The sequence below is a fragment of the Callorhinus ursinus genome, unplaced genomic scaffold (genome assembly GCF_003265705.2).
Source record: "Callorhinus ursinus isolate GAN/ISIS: 27379988/994484 unplaced genomic scaffold, GSC_fseal_2.0 scaffold31, whole genome shotgun sequence".
In the NCBI taxonomy this organism is placed as follows: Eukaryota; Metazoa; Chordata; class Mammalia; order Carnivora; family Otariidae; genus Callorhinus; species Callorhinus ursinus.
Window position 1 is genome coordinate 16,699,376 of NW_027397093.1, and position 19,305 is coordinate 16,718,680.

The 19,305-nt window shown below is 35.2% G+C and overlaps 1 protein-coding gene and 1 pseudogene across 7 annotated transcripts in view; both read left to right on the forward strand.

Moving 5' to 3' along the window:
- HERC4 (HECT and RLD domain containing E3 ubiquitin protein ligase 4) overlaps positions 1–19,305 on the forward strand; it is a 130,104-nt gene that overhangs the window by 64,730 nt on the left and 46,069 nt on the right. For 6 of the 7 annotated variants that reach the window (XM_073878926.1, XM_025850288.2, XM_073878927.1 and 3 more), the window contains 6 exons: positions 9,358–9,434; positions 9,716–9,840; positions 11,057–11,116; positions 11,247–11,358; positions 11,858–12,047; positions 13,540–13,712. In XM_073878926.1, the coding sequence (XP_073735027.1) occupies positions 9,358–9,434; positions 9,716–9,840; positions 11,057–11,116; positions 11,247–11,358; positions 11,858–12,047; positions 13,540–13,712 (737 nt within the window). Of the gene's footprint in view, positions 1–9,357; positions 9,435–9,715; positions 9,841–11,056; positions 11,117–11,246; positions 11,359–11,857; positions 12,048–13,539; positions 13,713–14,213; positions 14,319–19,305 lie in introns of all 7 variants that reach the window. The other variant, XR_003204082.2, reaches the window with a different exon arrangement.
- On the forward strand, positions 10,478–10,596 carry LOC112807485 (5S ribosomal RNA; annotated as a pseudogene).

The window sequence follows — 19,305 nt, forward strand, 5'->3', positions numbered from 1 at the left end:
CTGGAGGCTAGAAATCCAAGAAAAAGCAGGGTTTCTTCTTCTTTTTTTTTTTTTTTTTTAAGATTTTATTTACTTATTTGAGAGAGAGCATGCACAAGCAGGGTTGGGTGGGGAGGGGCAGAGAGAGAGGGAGAAGCAGAGAGTCCAACATGAGATCATGATCTGAGCCAAAAACACTTAGCCATTTGCGCCACCCAGGCACCGCAGGAATACTTTCTTCTGAGGACTGTAAGGGAGCCTCTGTTCCATGTGTCTCTGCTAGCCTCTGGTGGTTTGCTGGCAATCTTTGGCATTTCCTGGCTAGTAGATCACTGCCTTCATCTTCACATGGCGTTCTCTCTCTGTGTGGATCTGTGTCCAGATTTATACCTTTTGACCCTCGTCACCCATCTTGTCCACCCTCCCACCCGCCTTACCTCTGGCAACCACCGATTTGGTCCCTATATCTGTGAGCTTTTTTTTTTCCTAAGATTCCACATAGAAGTGAGATCATACAGTATTTGCTTTTCTCTGACTTACTTCACTTACCCTAATACCTTCAAGGTTCATACATGTTGTAACAAATGGCAAGATTTCCTTCTTTTTTATGACTAAATAATATTCCGGTGTGTGTGTGTGTGTGTGTGTGTGTGTGTGTATCACATTTTCTTTAACCATGCATCTATCAGTGGACACTTAGGTTACTTCCATGTCTTAGGTATTGTAAATAATGCTGCAGGGAACATGGGGGTGCATATATATTCTCGTTTTTTTTTTTTTTTCATTTTCTTTGGATAAATACACAGAAGTAGAATTGCTGGATTTCATGGTAGTTCTATTTTTAATTTTTTAAGGAATCTTCATACCATTTTCTATAGTGGCTGTACTAATTTACATTCCCACCAACAGTGCACAAAGGTTCTCTTTACTCCACATTTTCACCAGCACTTGTTATTTCTTGTGTTTTTTATAATAGCCAGTCTTACAGGTGATATCTCAGTGTGGTTTTGATTTGCTTTTCTTTGATGTTGAGCACCTTTTCATATACCTGTTGGTCATCTGTATGTCCTCCTTGGAGAAATGTTTATTCAGATCCTCCATCCATTTTTAATCAGATTATTTGCCTTTTTGCTCTTGAGTTTTATGAGTTCTTTATTTATTTTGGATATTAATCCCTTATCAAATATATCATTTGCAAATATCGTCTTCCATTCCACAGGTTGCCTTTTCATTTTGTTGATGGTTTCCTTTGCTGTGCAGAAGCTTTTTAGTTTTTCTTGTCTTTGCTTTTGGTGTCAAACCCAAAAAATCATCTCTAAGATTGATGTCAACTACTGCCTGTGTTTTCTTCCAGGAGTTTTATGATTTCAGGTCATTACGTTCAAGTCTTTAATCTGTTTTGAGTTAGTGTTTATGGGGTAAGATAGTTGTCCAATTTTATTCTTTTGCATATTGGCTGTCCAGGTTTTCCAACACCATCTATTAAAGAGATTGTCCTTTTCTCATTGTATATTCTTGGCTCCTATGTCATAAATTGACCATATATTTGTGGGTTTATTTCTGGCTTCTCTATTCTGTTCCACTGATCTAAGTGTCTGTTTTTATGCTGATGCCATACTGTTTTGATTATTAGAGCTTTGTAATATAGTTCAACCGTGCCCTAGCTCTTGGTTGTCTCTCAGACCTTTGTGATTGTCCAAACAGTCTTTTATTTTTTGTGGCTCCCACTAATTGAGGGTGTGCCAAGGCCTGTGGGTGTCCCAAATGGGAGGATCTCAGGCAGCACCTAGATTCAGGCTAATTGGAAGCCAGACTCTCAGGCAGCAGCTTTTAAAGTATGCAAATATATACGGTCCTTTGGGACCACATGTGAAAGTCCCACTAGCCACCAGAGAGCCTAGAGGGGTCCCCTGGGCAGTAGCCATGAAAATCAGGACACTAGACAATGGTCCAAGCTCCACTCCAGGAGATAGCAGTGACTTGTAGTAATGCAGAGGGACAGGGCAAAGAAGGCATCTGCTAGCCCTAGTCCCCAGAGATCACCTTAGTAAGTTGATAGATGTATGCTAAACCAGAAGCCTGCCCCTAAGGTCGAAGCTCCAGGACATGCAAGTAGGCCTTTTTCACAGGAAGACTGGGGATGTATTTCAGTTTGCTGTTTGTGCTGTGACTGGGGGTTGGTAGCCAGCCAAGAACTGTCTCTTTGATTTTTACAGCTCATGGGAACCCTGTCCCAGGAATGCAAGTCCCTCAGTCCACCAGAACCAGGCAATCAGGGGGTATCCACTAGGTGGCAGCCACAAAAACCAGGGCCAGATGTGTCTACATTTCCCCTGAGGGGAGATAATGGTGCTCTGGAGTGTGGCAGAGGGAGAGCACAGGATAAGGCCCTCCTTCTGAGGTCTCTGGGGAGGATTATAGTAGGCCCTTAGACCTGTGTTTAATTAGAAGCCTGCCTCTCAGGCCACAGCTACAAAGATAAGCTAATGGTAGACTCTCACAGAAAGATTGGGCATCTTCATCTCTTGTCTCTAGCTGTACCCTAGTGGTGGTAGCTGTTTAAGAACTTTTTTCTGTTGATTACAGTCCTATGAGACCTGTGAGCATAAACCCCACTGGCCCCCAGAGCACCTAGAGGTGCTTCCTGGGCAGCAGCCACAAAAACTGGGGTGCCAGACCAGGGTACAAGCTCCTCTCCAGGAGATACTGGCAAGCTGAAGTGAGGCAGAGGGAAATACCATTTTAAATGTTTCATTTCAACTTAACAAAGCAGAATTTACAAAATTGTTGTGAATTAGATATCTTTAGAAGAAGGACAAATAGTTCCCTTATATATCCAAAAAACAGCTTTAAAACAAAATTAAACATTATTCTAAACAGATAACCACAATAAATTTTTCTTCATCAGTTCATTCATTCCAGTGTAAGGTGCTCTAATAAGAAATTTCATAAAACTACTTAAGTAGCAACTTTAAAAAAATTATGAGTAATTCTAATGCAGTCCATGGGTATGTTGGCATGCAAAGCACATTTCTTTTTTTTTAATAATTTTTTATTGTTATGTTAATCACCATACATTACATCATTAGTTTTTGATGTAGTGTTCCATGAGCAAAACACATTTCTAAAGACGATGATTAAGCTTGTTCTTAAAGAGGACAGTGACTCTTAACATCTGACTCACAAATATAGAGGACTCTTAACTTTTTATAGATGAAAAAATGTTGAGATATAACATGATAATCCTGAGACCTAATAGGTCTAGGAATAGACTAATAGACCAGGAATAACACTAAGAATATCAAGTGAAGAGATTCAGTAAGTTAGACATCAGTATTTTTTATAAGACTTCGTGGGTAAGTCTGAAATACATCCCATTTGCAAACCAAGGAGATAACTAGATGTGAATTAAAGCGGTGAGAATATACCACAAAACGTTTAAAATAACAAATAATAATTGAAAATAGGACCAGAACTTTGATAAATATAGGAAAATAACAATTTCATAAGAGTTTTGAATAGTGTTTTACTTCACATTTAAACATACAGAAAACAAGGATATTGACAAATCTCCAGGGACTTCCCATAAGACAAACAATTTTTGAAATGTTTATGTTAATTACATTTTACCATATAAATTTAACTTCGGGAAGATTAAGTATCTTTTCTGATTTGACAACTCTTCCCATGCAACTCTTGAAATAGTAACACATCAAACAAACCTGATTATTTCTTGCATCTCTTCTTGTATAATAAAAGAACAACCTTTATAATTCTCCAAGGCCTGTCTGGAAAATCTCAAAGATATTTTCGTAAAAGGTATCTTAGAAGCTTTATTTTTCTGTATTTAGGATATGATTTTGCTAATCGTGTTCATTTGCTAGAGCTGCCATAAAAAATACCACAAGTTGGGTGGCTTAAAGAACAGAAATTTATTTTCTCACAGTTCTGGAGGCTAGAAGTCCATGATCAAGGTGTCATGTCAGGAGTTTGGTTTCTTCTGAGGCCTCTCTCCTTGGCTAGCGATGGCTGCCTTTTTCTGTGTCCTCACGGCCTTTTCTCTGTGTATGCATTGCTGATGTCTTTTCCTCTTAAAATAAGGACACCAGGTACCCTAACAGCTTCATTTTACCTTCATCACCTCTTTAAAGGCTCTATCTGTAAATACAGTTATATTCTCAGTTACTGGGGTTAAGACTTCAACATATGAATTTTGGGGAAACAATTGAATCCATAACAGGAAGGCAAAAATCAAAGAAAGAGAGGAAATTTGAACTCTTTATTAAGATACAACTATTAGATGCTAGAAACAATACTTGGTTACCTATTTTATCAAAGTCACAGTAAAAGATTTCAAAATAAATGTAGAGGGTAATGAGATTGAAAAGAACTTTTAGCTCTTTCAAAACTGAGGAACATTTGTTTTTTTTCCCCCTTAAATAATGAAAGACAATGAAGTCAACAAAGTATTGAAGATTATTCTAATAAGACACAGAATTTTTGCTGTCTAGCAGATTACACAAAAAGTAAAGAATAACATTTTATATCATAGGTGAAGGCATTAGTCATTAAACCATAGGAGCACACCCTTCAAAATTAAATGAAATTTGCTAAGATGTTAACACATTTTATAGCTTCTTTTCAGAGTCAAATATAAACCAAGCAAATAAAATTCACTTGCTCCATTGTCTTCATTTATGTTCTTTCATATTCTAAAGCAAACAGACTTGCTTCAGGATAGTGGTGTTGTCTCAGAAGGTTCATGAAATCAAAATGGCTTTCGTATTAATACTAAGATGTTATATTTGTTAACATGTAGTACATTCATTATTGCTCATCTTTAAATGAGTCAGTATTTTAAAATTTTTGTAGTTTTTAGGGGTGCTGGGTGACTCGGTCAAGCATCCAACCCTTGATTTTGGCTCAAGTCATGATCTCAGGGTCCTGGAATCGAGCCCTGCATTGGGCTCCACGCTCAGTGGGGAATCTACTTGAAGGTCCCCCTGCTGTTCTCCCAGCTCTGCGTGCTTCTTCTCTCTCTAAAATAAATAAATCTTTAAAAAAAAAAACAAGGGGGCACCTGGGTGGCTTAGTTGGTTAAGTGTCTGCTTTCTGCGCAGGTCCTGATCCCAGGGTCCTGGGATTGAACCTGCATTGGGCTCCATGCTCATTGGGGAGCCTGCCTCTCCCTCTGCCACGCCCCCTGCTTGTATGCATGCTCTCTTTCTCTCTCTGGCAAATAAATAAAATCTTCATCAAAAAATTACTTATTTATTGAGAGAGAGAGAGCACAAGCAGGGGGAGCGGCAGGCAGAGGGAGAAGCAGACTCCCCGCCGAGCAAGGAGCCCGATGTGGGACTCAATCCCAGGACCCCAGGGTCATGACCTGAGCCAAAGGCAGACACTTAATTGACTGAGCCACCCAGGAGTCCCTAAAATCTTTAAAAAAAAAAAAAAGAACACGTACATTGTTCTATCTCTGTCAGTACTGCTCCTAAATAGAAGTACAATTTACAGAATAGTAAGTAGCTCAGTAACACCTTTCGGCAATTCCTGAAGGATGCTCTAATCAGGGCTTAGTATTGGTAGGGAGCCCTGTTTCAGAGTCTTAACAATTTTTTCTTACAATGTAAAAAGTATTTTGTAAAGAGCAAGGAGAACGTGAAATAGCCCTCCTAGATATGACAATATGTACTATATAAAACTATAACAAATCAGATTACTGGTATGTGTATAGATATTCAGATCATTAGAATTTAATGGGAAGTCCAGGGGAAGGGAAATTCCATGTAGGTATTGTATATAATATTTATATTACACCCTATATAAGTGTGTGTGTGTGTGTGTATATATACATATACACACACACACGTACCCTATATGAGGTATATTATACCTTATATAAGAATATAATATTCTATAAGGTGTATATATGACTTACATTGTATATAAGTTTTATTTCAAATTCAAACTCTAGTTGCTTGGTAATCGTTCTTGGAGATATATATTCTCAAGGACTTTGAGAGAACACTTTGGTAGAGAAGAGTGTCAGAATTTTTTAGCATTGTGGTTATAGGTGGAAGAGATAGTGCCTTTTCATAACTTTAAAACAAGGCATCACTAATCTGAGAAGGGAGAATTACTCAGCACATGAAAATTGGGGAGAAAAGGTCAGTTTAGATCCTAACCTGAGTTATATATATAACCTAATAGTTTATAACACTAAGGTATAAAGGATTAAAGAATTAAATGTTTAAAAGTTCTTAAGAAAATAATTCTCTGATTCAAACATGGGAAAAGCCTTGGGGCTCCTGGCTGCCTCAGTTGAAAGAGCATGTGACTCTTGGTATCGAGGTTGTGAGTTGGAGCCCCACGTTGGGTGTAGAGATTACTTAAAAAAAAAAAAATACACACACACATGAAATGGGAAAGCCTCTCTCAGCATTATGGCAATGAAAGTCTTTATAAAGGAGGAGATAAATACATTTGATTAAATGGAAAAACAAATCTGTGAGTCAAAATTAAATATTTAAGAAAAATTGTTGTAGCAAATACAGCCTAGGATTAATTAGCCTGAATATCCAAAGTGCTCATACATATTGGTGAGAAAAACAGGGAGGCACCTAATAAATAAATAAGACAAACATTAACACACTTAATAGTTAAAGGAAATTAATGGAAATGCTCAAAGAGGAAATTCATGTTACTAAAACTCACGCAAAAATTATTACTCTCTTGGAGCACCTGGGTGGCTCAGTCAGTCTTGATTTTGGCTCAGGTCATGGTCTCGGGGTTGTGAGATCAGCCCCGTGTAAGGCTCCACGCTTGGCGGGGAGTCTGCTGAGATTCTCTCCCCCTCCTCCTGCTCATGCACTCTCTTTTTCTCTAAATAAATAAATCTTTAAGAAAAATTATTGTTGGGGCGCCTGGGTGGCTCAGTCGGTTAAGTGTCTGCCTTTGGCTCAGGTCATGATCCCAGGGTTCTGGGATCGAGCCCCAGTGGAGAGCCTGCTTCTCCCTCTCCCTCTGCTTGCCGCTTTGCCTACTTGTGCTCTCTCTCTCTGTCAAATAAATAAATAAAATATTTTAAAAAATAAAGAAAAATTATTATCCTCTTTAGTATCAAAGAAATGCAGGTTTAAAAGGCAAGAGCAAATGAAAAGATCAAGAGTTAATTTTTTCCTATTACAGGGTAACAAACTCTGTAGTTTGGGAAGCTAATGGGCCAGCTACAAGATGAGGAAGTAATGTGTAATGTTTGCATATCATCATTTTTCAACCCACAATGAATTAATAGTCTAAGCACTGAGCGTCAGTGGTTCCTAACATTGCAGAAAGGAACCCAGCCACCCATTATGTGCTTCCTGATAGAAGAACAGCCCCCACTACCACCTTGTAATAGTTTTGTTAAAACTATCAGACTTTAATTAAAGCCTTTCTAGATCCAACTACCAATTTACAGGAAGTACAGAAGACCAAGAAAAATGTGAGGAGAAACCTCGAGGATACAATTAGCAAAATTCAGTCTGCAAGAAGCTGTATAAGACAGATAACTAGATTATGTAAATTTTTTGGAGTAGTGATTAAAAGGAAATTAAGAAAAATAATTTTTGGTACCTTCCTCATATTCCCAAGAAACCTATTCATGTGCTGTACTCATCCTTCTTGATTATTTATAGAGAGCAGAATCACATTTTAGGGATAAATGAATAACATCCTGCTAAATCTTTTAAGGAAGCGAACGATTTCATTTAGATTTGTGAAAATGATGTAGAGAAAAGATTTTAAGTGGAATCATTAGTTTATTTAATATTTTAGATTTACCCATTTAATCTGTTCTTAAAAGTTATTTTTGATCTAGAGCATTCTTGGTACTTGTGAAAAATTTAGTCATGTTAATGTTCTGAACTCTGAGGTTCTTAGTATGTTCTAAGCTAGGTATATATTGCTTCATATTATATATTGATGTTAACAAATGTTTACTGAGTTCTTTTGCAAATAAAACATTGTGCTTGGTAGTAAGGAATAATCAAGGAAATTAAGATGTGGTCCTTCCTTAAGAATGTATAATTCTGTAGCAGCCATGGTCACAAATAATACAAGGTAAAGAACTAGTAAACTAAAGGGTGGTGTGGGGGTCAGGAGTAGGATGACAGAAATGTGTTATATTTGGAAATAATGAGCCTTAGGTTACAGTATTGGGCTTTGATGTGTTGGTATGTGATACCTCTGAGTACTAGCCAAGCAGTACTCTCCCCCACTCCCCGCAGTACTTTTGATAATAGATACTCCTTCCATTTTGAGAAGCAAAAAAAAAGAAAGGAAGATGCATCAAATATCTTTTTGAAAAAGAACTTTATTGTCTTAATTTTACTGCTACTAAATATGCTTATTAATTTTTTTGGACTGAATTTTTTTTTTTTAAGGTTTCTTTTTTCGAGAGAGAGAGGGGTGGGGGGAGGTGCAGAGGGGGAGTCTTAAGCAGAAGCTGACTCCCACTGAGAGCAGAGCACAGAGACTGACATAGGGCTCGAGATCACAACCTGAACAGAAACCTAGAGTAGTCGGGGCTTAACTGACTGTGTCACCCAGGCGGTGAATTTGGGTTTTATTGATAAAATAGTTATCAATGAAGAGCTCTGTGTGTCATCTTACTTTTGTACAGCTATATTAAAAGAAAATAATTTTGCATTATCAAGTATTTTACTCAGGAAGTTTTAACATTTACTTGTTTGTTTTCATTCTTTTAAAAAAATGAATACTCTGGTTTTTTTAAACACAACATTGTTGCCTCCCTCATTTTTTTTTTTTTTTGAAGATTTTATTTATTTGACAGAGAGACAGCGAGAGAGGGAACACAAGCAGGGGGAGTGGGAGATGGAGAAGCAGGCCTCCCGCGGAGCAGGGAGCCTGATGCGGGGCTCGATCCCACGACCCTGGGATCATGACCTGAGCCGAAGGCAGACGCTGAACGACTGAGCCACCCAGGCGCCCCCAAAAAATGAATATTCTTAATTTTTATTTTCTTCTGAGCTGTCTTTTATACCCTTCATTCACTTTTACATCATCTTCAGTTTAAAGTAAAATATATTGAGATAAAAAAGACAGACTAGAAAACACCACCTTTTTGTGTAAGCCAGAAGAAAGACTTGGCAAACTTACCAAGTGCTGTTTATGCTTATGGAATCATTCAATGTGTATCACTTGGTCAATCTCATTTCCATAGTAATCAAAATATTCCAAGTCATTTTATATCATTGAAAGCTGAATGGGAGGTCTAATTGAGTTAGATTATTAAGAGAAAATCCAGTAGCATATTTGATGCTCTGAAAATGTCATATAAATCTTGAATTTCTTTACATCTTATTTTTATTACAGATTCTGAAGAATATTTCTGTGTGAAAAGAATTTTCTCAGGGGGAGATCAAAGCTTTTCACATTATTCTAATCGCCAGGTAAGAGTAGTCATACAAATAATTACTGAGCTCAAATAACTTTGAAGAATTTTTAAAGCCCATATTAATGTTCTTTGTATGTTACAAAGTAATTGCCTTAAATTTTTTTGCCCCCAAGTCTACAGAATTTTTCTGATCTAGTTGATAAGTATTGTTTCAGGTATTTAGTAGAGATATATTCTGTTAAAAAAAAAACCTAAATACATAGTGGAGACATGCCTTGGTGTAAGTTATATATATATATATCTTCTTTCCTGCTAATCTACTTATTTTAAATTTAGAACTGTGGACCACCAGATGACTTTAGATGTCCTGATCCTTCGAAGCAGATCTGGACTGTGAATGAAGCTCTAATTCAAAAATGGCTGAGCTACCCCTCTGGAAGGTTGCCTGTGGAGATAGCCAAGTAAGAAAAACATTTTACCTACACAACACAAACACAACCTTTTACCTACATGGGAGTGCTATCTTGTACTTAGAAGTAAAAATACTTAGAAGTTTTTATTTTAATAAATATTTTATTAATATCACTCACCAAAAAAAAATCATACATAAGTTTAAATGTCTAGAATTTCTATAATAATGGATATTTTAAGAGATCTCATTTGAATTTATATATGTTGTAATTCTTTCATATACATAATATTAAATGATAAAATATTAAACACAATCACTTTAGGATTGCATTTAAAATAATGTTACTTCTTAGCTTCCTAGTGTTCACTGTCTTTTAACTTTTATACTCCCTAAAAGACTTAAGTATTAAATCTTTCTTGAATATTTTGCTTATAGATTAACTTGTTTAGTAGTTAGAGTTTTCTGTTACTGCAGGTAGCATTGGTTTTGGGGATGAGGGACTATATCTGAGAAGCTGTTTTTTAATTATAGATTGTTTTCCCAAATTAAAATTTTTCTTAAAAGCCAAAGAGTGGACTTCAAAAAAAAATAACATCCTACGTTAGATTTACCATCATGTATAATTAAGAAAATTAAATGTATATGTTTATGTAAAAAAAATGTTTTTTTAACAACATCAGATTTGTGTCTGTGGTCATACCACCCTGAATGCCCCTGATCTCTTTTGATTTCGGAAGCTCAGCAGGGTCGGGCCTGGTTAGTACTTGGATGGGAGACCGCCTGGGAATACTGGGTGCTGTAGGCTTTAAAAAAAAAAAGAAGGAGGGCGCCTGGGTGGCTCAGTTGGTTAAGCGACTGCCTTCGGCTCAGGTCATGATCCTGGAGTCCCGGGATCGAGTCCCACATCGGACTCCCTGCTCGGCGGGGAGTCTGCTTCTCCCTCTGACCCTCTTCCCTCTCATGCTCTCTATCTCTCATTCTCTCTCTCTCTCAAATAAATAAATAAAATCTTTAAAAAAAAAAAAAAAAAAAAAAAGAAGGAACGAACATAGGATTAGTCTGATGAATTTGAGAAAGTCTAGGGTAAGCAGTATTACTTTAATCCTTAGTAATTTAGTAATTTATAAAATTTTGATTTATACTGGTTGAGTATTGGTTAGAGGAGTGCTCTGTGGCATTAAATATTATATTAAATATTTTGATTAAAAAATGTGAACAGTAGATTTCTCATTTTGTGATTTGGGGATTTTTAACTTTCTTTTTAGTGAAATAGACGGAACGTTTTCTTCCTCTGGTTGTCTAAATGGAAGCTTTCTAGCTGTTAGGTAAGTGGTAATTCTTTGGTATACGGAATTTTTAAAATTTATTAAGTAATATATTAAATAAGTGAAATAACTTTAAGGCTTTATTATTTTTCTTCTCTCTCTCTTCTTTTTCTGTTTTTTTCTTTTATAGCAATGATGATCACTATAGAACAGGCACCAGATTTTCAGGGGTTGATATGAATGCTGCTAGGCTTTTATTCCACAAACTTATACAACCTGATCATCCTCAGATATCTCAGCAGGTTTGTTCTTAAAGTATTTTATATTTGTGTTATGTAGCCTGTTGAATTTTATATTCCATGTTATTTTGTGTATTTATAGCCTAATTAACTTTATAGTTTCAAATGTTTCATTGTGATGTGCTTTCTGTGATTTTTTTATGTAAGCTAATACAAGAATTAAAATAAGGTTTTATTTTAAAGAATTTACAGTTTAACTATCAAATATCTGTAAATCTCTCCAGATGTTTGAGTAGACCTTTAATACTTAACATCACCGTGTTGGTTTATAGGGGTATAGCTAGAGAGAATTTAAATTGAGACTTACGCACAAGATTTTTAAAATGCTCTTAGCAATGCTTAGGCATTAATTTTCACTGTGCTTCAAAGTACATTCAGTGATTCATTGTAAGATACATTTCTTTCACCATTTCATGTTTGCTGTGTTTATGATTTTTCTTCTTCTTTTTGGAAAGTACATTCATTTTAAATAAAGTAGGTTTTATTTTTTGTCAAAATATAGGTGGCAGCTAGTTTGGAAAAGAATCTTATTCCTAAACTGACTAGCTCCTTACCTGATGTTGAAGCATTGAGATTTTATCTTACTCTACCAGAATGCCCCCTGATGAGTGATTCCAACAATTTCACAACAATAGCAATTCCCTTTGGTACAGCTCTTGTGAACCTAGAAAAGGCACCATTGAAAGTACTTGGTAAGAATTTTAGTCTTTTTTTCTTTCGTAACTTTTTCTCTTTAAATGAAAATGCTAATAAGTTTTTAATTTTTTTTGCTGTCTGAAATTTTGCTACCCTGCTTATTTGACAGTGTCTTACAGAAAAATAAATCTGTTTTCTTTTATTGCTTTTTTCTAGTCATGCTGGTTGTTAGAGGCAAAGCATGTTAAATATTAAAATTTTAATCAAACACAACAGCAGAGACCATATCAGGAAAGATAACAACTATTTTCTGTATTCCCCTCCCTCGTCCCCTTGGTCTTGCTATTAAAGAAGTAAAGGTGGAGGAACAATTAAAACTGACAAACATGGGTATTAAATCCTCTTTGAACTCTGTTAACTCTTTGCCTTGTATATCTCTCACTTGCTAATTTCCCTTGTTTGATTTTATTTCTCTCCATGTAGAAGAGATTCTAACCACTAATCTGATTTTATTGTTTTGTCTCTGTCTCCTGTAATTTTTTGGCCTAAACTTTTCTCACTTTAATTTTTCAATTTGTATGGATTTCATCCCTGTCTCCTGGCCATTATAGTTTGTTTGCTACATTTAACCCAATACTTTCCTTCCTGATAGAATTTATAGGTTTGTGAAGCTAAGATATATAGAAGTCATAAAATCAGTACAAGAAGTTTTAGGCTGAGAGTGAGCAGAGGGAAGTAGTAAGCAAAGAGTAGAATCCTCAATTCTGAGATAATTAGTGAATAAGAGTGAAGCAGGGACTGATAAGAGTATTACTTCCATGTTGTCAAAAGGTTTTGTATTTCTGCCTGCTTCATAAGATTATGGTATTTGTAGTTAATAACTACAAACAAATAGTGATTGTGGGGAAGAACAGACATGTTAATACTTTACATTGTTCTCAGTATCCAGTTTTTAGGATTACCTTGCATTTTAAAGGTGGTACTTCATAATATTTCAATTTTATGTTAAGTTGAAAGATATAACTTGGAAAGATCCCTAAATATTGGGATTTTAGAATCTTTAAAAATTCTAATTTTCAAAGCACTTTTTTTTTTTTAAAGATGTGGTGTGGGTTTTTTTTTCAAGTTTATTGTTTTTAATCTGTACACCCAACATGGGTCTCAAACTCCTGACCCTGAGATCAAGAGTCACATGCTCTTCCTGTTGAGCTAGCCAGGTACCCACCCCCAAAGCACTTTTTAGTAACTGATTTTAATGTTAGGTATAGTAGTGAGTTTTTAATATAATGTAGGAAGCCAAGAAATAAATTCAGTAGATCTTTCTTTATTGTTGTTTCTGAGAGCTTTTAGAACAGCATTCTTTAACTTGAGAGTAGGATGGTGTCTGTAAACCCTAGAAATGTTACATAAAATACTGTGTTAAATTGATCTTCTTGGGATTTTGAAAGGGTTAAGACTACTGCTTTTAGAAGAAAAGTCTTGTATGATTTTGAAAATTGTGATTTAAAAAAAATTCATTTTATTTGTATGTTCACCCTTTAATAACAGAAAACTGGTGGTCAGTACTTGAACCTCCACTATTCCTCAAGATTGTAGAACTTTTTAAGGAAGTTGTGGTACATCTTTTGAAACTCTACAAGATCGGCATTCCCCCTTCTGAAAGAAGAATTTTCAACAATTTTCTTCATACTGCATTAAAGGTTTTAGAAATATTGCATAGGGTATGTCCAATAGTTCTTTTATTTTCCTCGTTGCTGCCTAACAGATTGATGATGTTTATTTTAACATTAATATTATAGATTTAGGTTAGCATAAGAGATATAGATTACAGATATTTAGAAAGTTATCTAAATTTTTCTTTTAAAAATAATACATACTTCGGAGTTTTGGTCTTACTTGACTTTGTTAGGCATTTGTAGGTAACTTGTCTGTAGTTGGGCAGAACAATAGCATACTAATGAATTAGAATTCTTACATTTCCTTGTGAAGAACATAATTTGTTAGTTTAAATATGATTTTTGTCATTTATAAGTGGTTATTATATGAGAGAGATTGCATCCTAGTTGTGATTATGAATATTTAAACTCAAGTTCTTTTGTTATTGGGTACTAATGGTTTCAATCAAAGTAGAACATTCCACTTGAAACAAACGACTAACTTGAAATTGGAACCATATATAATTCATTAATTTGCCTATTGTTCTTTCCTGCCCTTCTTCCCAGTGTAAGAAATAGTACCCTTTACACTTGTAGCAGTTCAAAGCTATATGAAGAAGTAGAGTCTCAGCTGTTTCATTAAAGATGGATTTGAGACATCCCTGACAGCTGGTAGGTATATCTCTGTTATGCCATTTGGTATTCTTGAGAAGCTATTTTGGGAGACATGACCTAAGGGAGAAGCATATGTTTCTTATCTCTAGAATCACTAAAAAACCCATTTGAACCTTTAATCTTTAGTTTCCTCTCCTTACTTAGCTTCTTGAGCATTTTCAGACCCTTCTTGCCTAGTACTAAGGTAAATGTTAAGGGATAAAAGAGATAATCCTTCTTATTCTTTTAGTGAGGTTCCTGGGTATTTCCTCAGTTAAACTTCTTGAATTTATTTTTTTCTTTGGTACTGAATATGTTCAAGATTCCTAGTAAAATAGTCATTTCTCTTATTATAATTGAAGAGATGATTGCAATTTCTTTCCGTGGGGAAACAAGTCATTCTGTCTTTTGCCTTTCCCAAAACAAGGCTTTCTTGCAGAATTTTAGGGTTAATTGGATTCTGCAATAAACTGCTGTTAAGATCCTCTATCTTAGGATGAGTCTCTACTTTTCTCTATGCCTTTTGTCTAGACAGGGATTCAAGAGATTAATTAGATTTTTTTCTTTCCTCTGGACTCTGTTTTCCTGTTACTTCAGTGAACCATCCTTTGTCAGCTGGACCCTATTGCCAAATAATTATTCACTCTCTCACTTCTTTATCTGCTTGTCTTTATTACTCCTTTAAAAAATAATTGTTTCCTTAGCTGTATCTTTTACCACAAGTTAAGGAGAAGGTGGGAGAAGGAGGGGAAATTGAACTTTTTTTTCACAAAGACTGAACTTGAGCAAGTAACTTAAGTTCTTTGCCTAGCTACAGAAGCCTCAACGTGTACTGAGGTAGAACCCTATGGGGCTTCGTCTCCAGAGACCTTTTTGATGGAGCCATGCTAGATACTAGGATCCGATGTTCTTGCTGGCTAAAAGGGAAGAGGAAATAATTTTAACAGTGGCCAAGATTAGAACCTCCCTTGTACATTAATTCATGTGAGCACTTGACATATAGTCTTCATTTAACTTCTTAAACTCTGTATAGTTCATATTTTGCCCCCTAATCTAAATGTCAAAGATCATAAAGCAATAAATAACAGAGTTGAAATACAAATACAAATCTACTTCCAAAGTCCCTGCCATTTTTAATGTACTTCTCTTAGTGGGTATGGTAATAGAACATGTTTAGAAAGGGGTTTGTTTTTATTTTATGCCCCTAGATCTAGAGGTTCATACTTACATAATTGCAGATAGCATTTTATTGTTAAAAGACCATTTTTGCTGCTTCCTATCAGTGTAATTTTGAACAAGTCTTTCTCTTTATCATATATGTAAGTGGAGAATTAATTATCTATAAAAAAAAGGATTAAAATACTGGCCTTGATAGTTTCCCAGGATTAATGTATTATTCAAATTATATAATATATGTAATATTCCACATTCATAAGGCACTGATTTTGTTACCACCACTACCACCATTTGGATGGGAAACTGCTACTTTCAATTTGATTTATTGGGTTATGAGGAAACTGGGTTGTTGTTTGAAGTTGTTACATACTCAAAAGCAGAATGATGTTATTAATGTCTGAAGCATCTCTTACTGGGAGTCCTTAGGGCAATCACTTATCTTTCTCCTACTCCTTACTTTGAAGAAAACTTTCCTTGGTCTTAATCTGCCATAAATAGATATTTGTGGATATTAACCATCAGGGATGATTCATTTTCATTTTTAGTGAAACCCAAGTTGCTTCTCAGAAACTTGTATTTTCAAAGACACCTTCTGTATGACAGCTGTGAATATATTCCTTCTCTCTGATCCATGGTTGAAAATTAGAAGTTTCCTCAAATGGTTGCCTTCTTGACCTACTGGTCAAGGATTAGGAACTAGAGAATTGGACCGTGTGTTTACTAATCATTTCAGGATATGTGGATGACTGGTTCCTCCCTTATGTCATGTCCTTTCAAAAGCTTTTAAGTTAAAAATCACTCCCAGTGTTCCAAATGGTATTATAAGAAAGATAGCTTTGGTACTTGCTGTCAGGAATGGATATATTACCAGATAATGAGTTTATTGGCAAGTCGTTCAGTTATTTAGTAGTTTTTTGAGTTTTGACACAGTACATTGTAGAGATACTGAGATGCTGAAAGAGAAGACTGACTTGGTCTCTCTTGCCTAATTGCTACATATCATGCTAATCTTCTAAATCAGTGATTTTCAAAAAAAAATTTTTTTGGTAAAGAACCCCTAAATAAACCAGATAAGGCACACATATATACTTAACATATACTACCTCTGAACTGAGGTTTATAAACCAGAATACTAAACAGTAATGAAAATGTGAAATAAAAGTGTTATGATCAAACATACATAGATTTTATTTTGTATATTTTAGGCAATAATACTAATGTATAGGTTGTTTTGAACTTGTGATTTCTTTTTTATTCATTTCATGAATATTTACTGAGTGCCTACTATGTTCTTATCATTGTATTAGATATTAGGGATGCAGTGATAAAGAAAAGATGTGATTTCTGCCCTTGTTGAGATTATAAATGTAGAGCAGTTATATACATACAAATAAATAAGCATTTGTGTTATAAAGCATGGTAAGTGCAAGATTAAGGAAAATTAAGGGTGCTGTGAGAACACATAAGAGGGCTCATACTCTGAAGAATAAATGAAGGCTTCCTGGACAAAATAATGTCAATGTTATCTACCATACAAATATATTTATATATATATATATTTTAAAACTGTTGATTTTATATGTAAATATATATATGTATGAGGTCTTTTAGATCAGTCTTCTTGTTCAGTCTCTTAATTTCCCTGTTTTGAAAAGCAGTGTTAACTGATTTTCTCTTCAGTTGTTAAATCATTGTGACTGAATTAAGTATCAGCCATAATTTCCCCCTAGTGTAAATTTGATATTTGACTGTTTTTGAACCAGAACTGAATTTCTGAATTGTTTTTATTCTAACATAGCACTTCTTTCCAAAAACAGATCTATCTGCAGAATATACAAACTGAAAACATTGGTCGCTGTTGGCGAAGGAAACTACAGTTTACCTTTTAAAATCTAAAATATTTAAGATAAAAATATATATTGGTCAGTGAGATGTGAAGCATTTTGTACAGGAGTCACTAAATTTTAGAGTCCAATGTGATTAAAAGTTGGTGTTTATGTTTATAAACAAATATTAGGGAAAGGCCAAAGAGTTTTTTGTGTAATTATTGTGTATGTATTATTTATTAGTAGACAGAGCTTGGCGAAAGATGCTAGGGCAGGGGCCTGCAAATTTTACCTGTAAAGGGCCAGGTAGTAATATTTTATACTTTACAAGTCATATGGTTTCTCTTGAAATTACTCTCAAAAAAAAAAAAGTTCTCAACTCTGCTGCAGACAGTATGTAGATGGATGGGCATGGCAACTTTCCAGTACATTATTTACAAAAACAGTCTGTGGGCAGGATTTGGCTCACAGGCTATAGTTTGCTCACCCCTTCTCTCAGATGAAGGTTTTGATCTCCATATATAAATTAAATATCTTTGTTTTGTTTGAAAGCCAGGAATAGTGGTTTTACTCTGGTCAGTTTCTCCCAAATGTGTTTCCTGACCACAGATAAAATTTAATCCAACAGTGAAAATAAGAGCTCAGAGTGCTTTTGTCACCAAATAGAGGGATTAAAAGTATCAACTTTGAAAATGACAGCAGCAGCATCTTTTTTTAAAGATTTATTTGTTTATCTGAGAGAGTACGCACGCACATGCTTGCGTGCGGTGGGGAGAGTGGGGAAGGAGAAGGAAAGGGAGAAAATCTCAGGCAAGACTCCCCACTGAATGTGGAGCCCAGTGTGGGGCTTGATCCCATGACCCTGAAATCATGACCTAAGCCAAAATCAAGAGTCGGATATGAACACAGCATTATTAACATGTGCTTTTTAAACTGGGTTATTTGTTCCCTTAAGAGTAGACCACAGGATCAAGCATTGGTTGTACTTGATGACAGTTTTACTTATTTAAAAAATTCTAAAAAAATAAATAAATAAAATAAAAATAAAAAAATTCTTTAAAGTTTATTTATTGGGGTATCTGTGTGGCTCAGTCGGTTAAGTGGCTGCCTTGGCCTCTGGTCATGATCCCAGATAAGGCACACATATATACTTAACATATACTACCTCTGAACTGAGGTTTATAAACCAGAACACTAAAGAGTAATGAAAATGTGAAATAAAAGTGTTATCAAACAAATATAGATTTTATTTTGTATATTTTAGACAATAATACTAATGTATCCCTCTGCCTGCTGCTCCCCCTGCTTGTGCTTGCTCTCTCCTCCCACCCTTTGTCAAATGAATAAAATCTTTTAAAAATAATAATAAAACAAAGCTTATTTATTTATTTTTAAGTAATCTCTGCACCCAGTGTGGGGCTCAGACTCATAGCCCCAGGGTTGAGAGTCACATACTCTTCTGACTGAGCCAGCTTTTAAACATTAACAGAAAGAAAAAAATATGTTTATATACTCTAAATATATGTTGCACACATTTATCTATGCAAATAGTCATATATTCATATGTATTCATATATATATGAACATATATTGAATAAAATTGTATAGTGAGTTAAGAATGCATTTTTTTAAGATTTTATTTATTAGTACATGCATGTGCACTTTGCATGTGCATGCAAAGGGAGAGATTCTCAAGCAGACTCCCCACTAACCACAGAGCCCCACTCAGGCTGCATCTCACGACCCTGAGATCATGGCTTGAGTCGAAATCAAGAGTCAGCGCTTAACTGACTTAGCCACCTAAGTGCCCCCAAAATGCATGTTTATTAAGAAAAAGTGCATGCGTATTACAGAGGCCTGTGTTAGATTTCTGGCTCTTAGCTATGTGACCTTGGTTAAGATTCTTGAACTCTAAGCCTTAGTATATTCATCTATATGATAATAATAGTATCTATTTCATAGGGTTGTTTTAAAAATTAAATGAGGTAATGTACATGACGTCT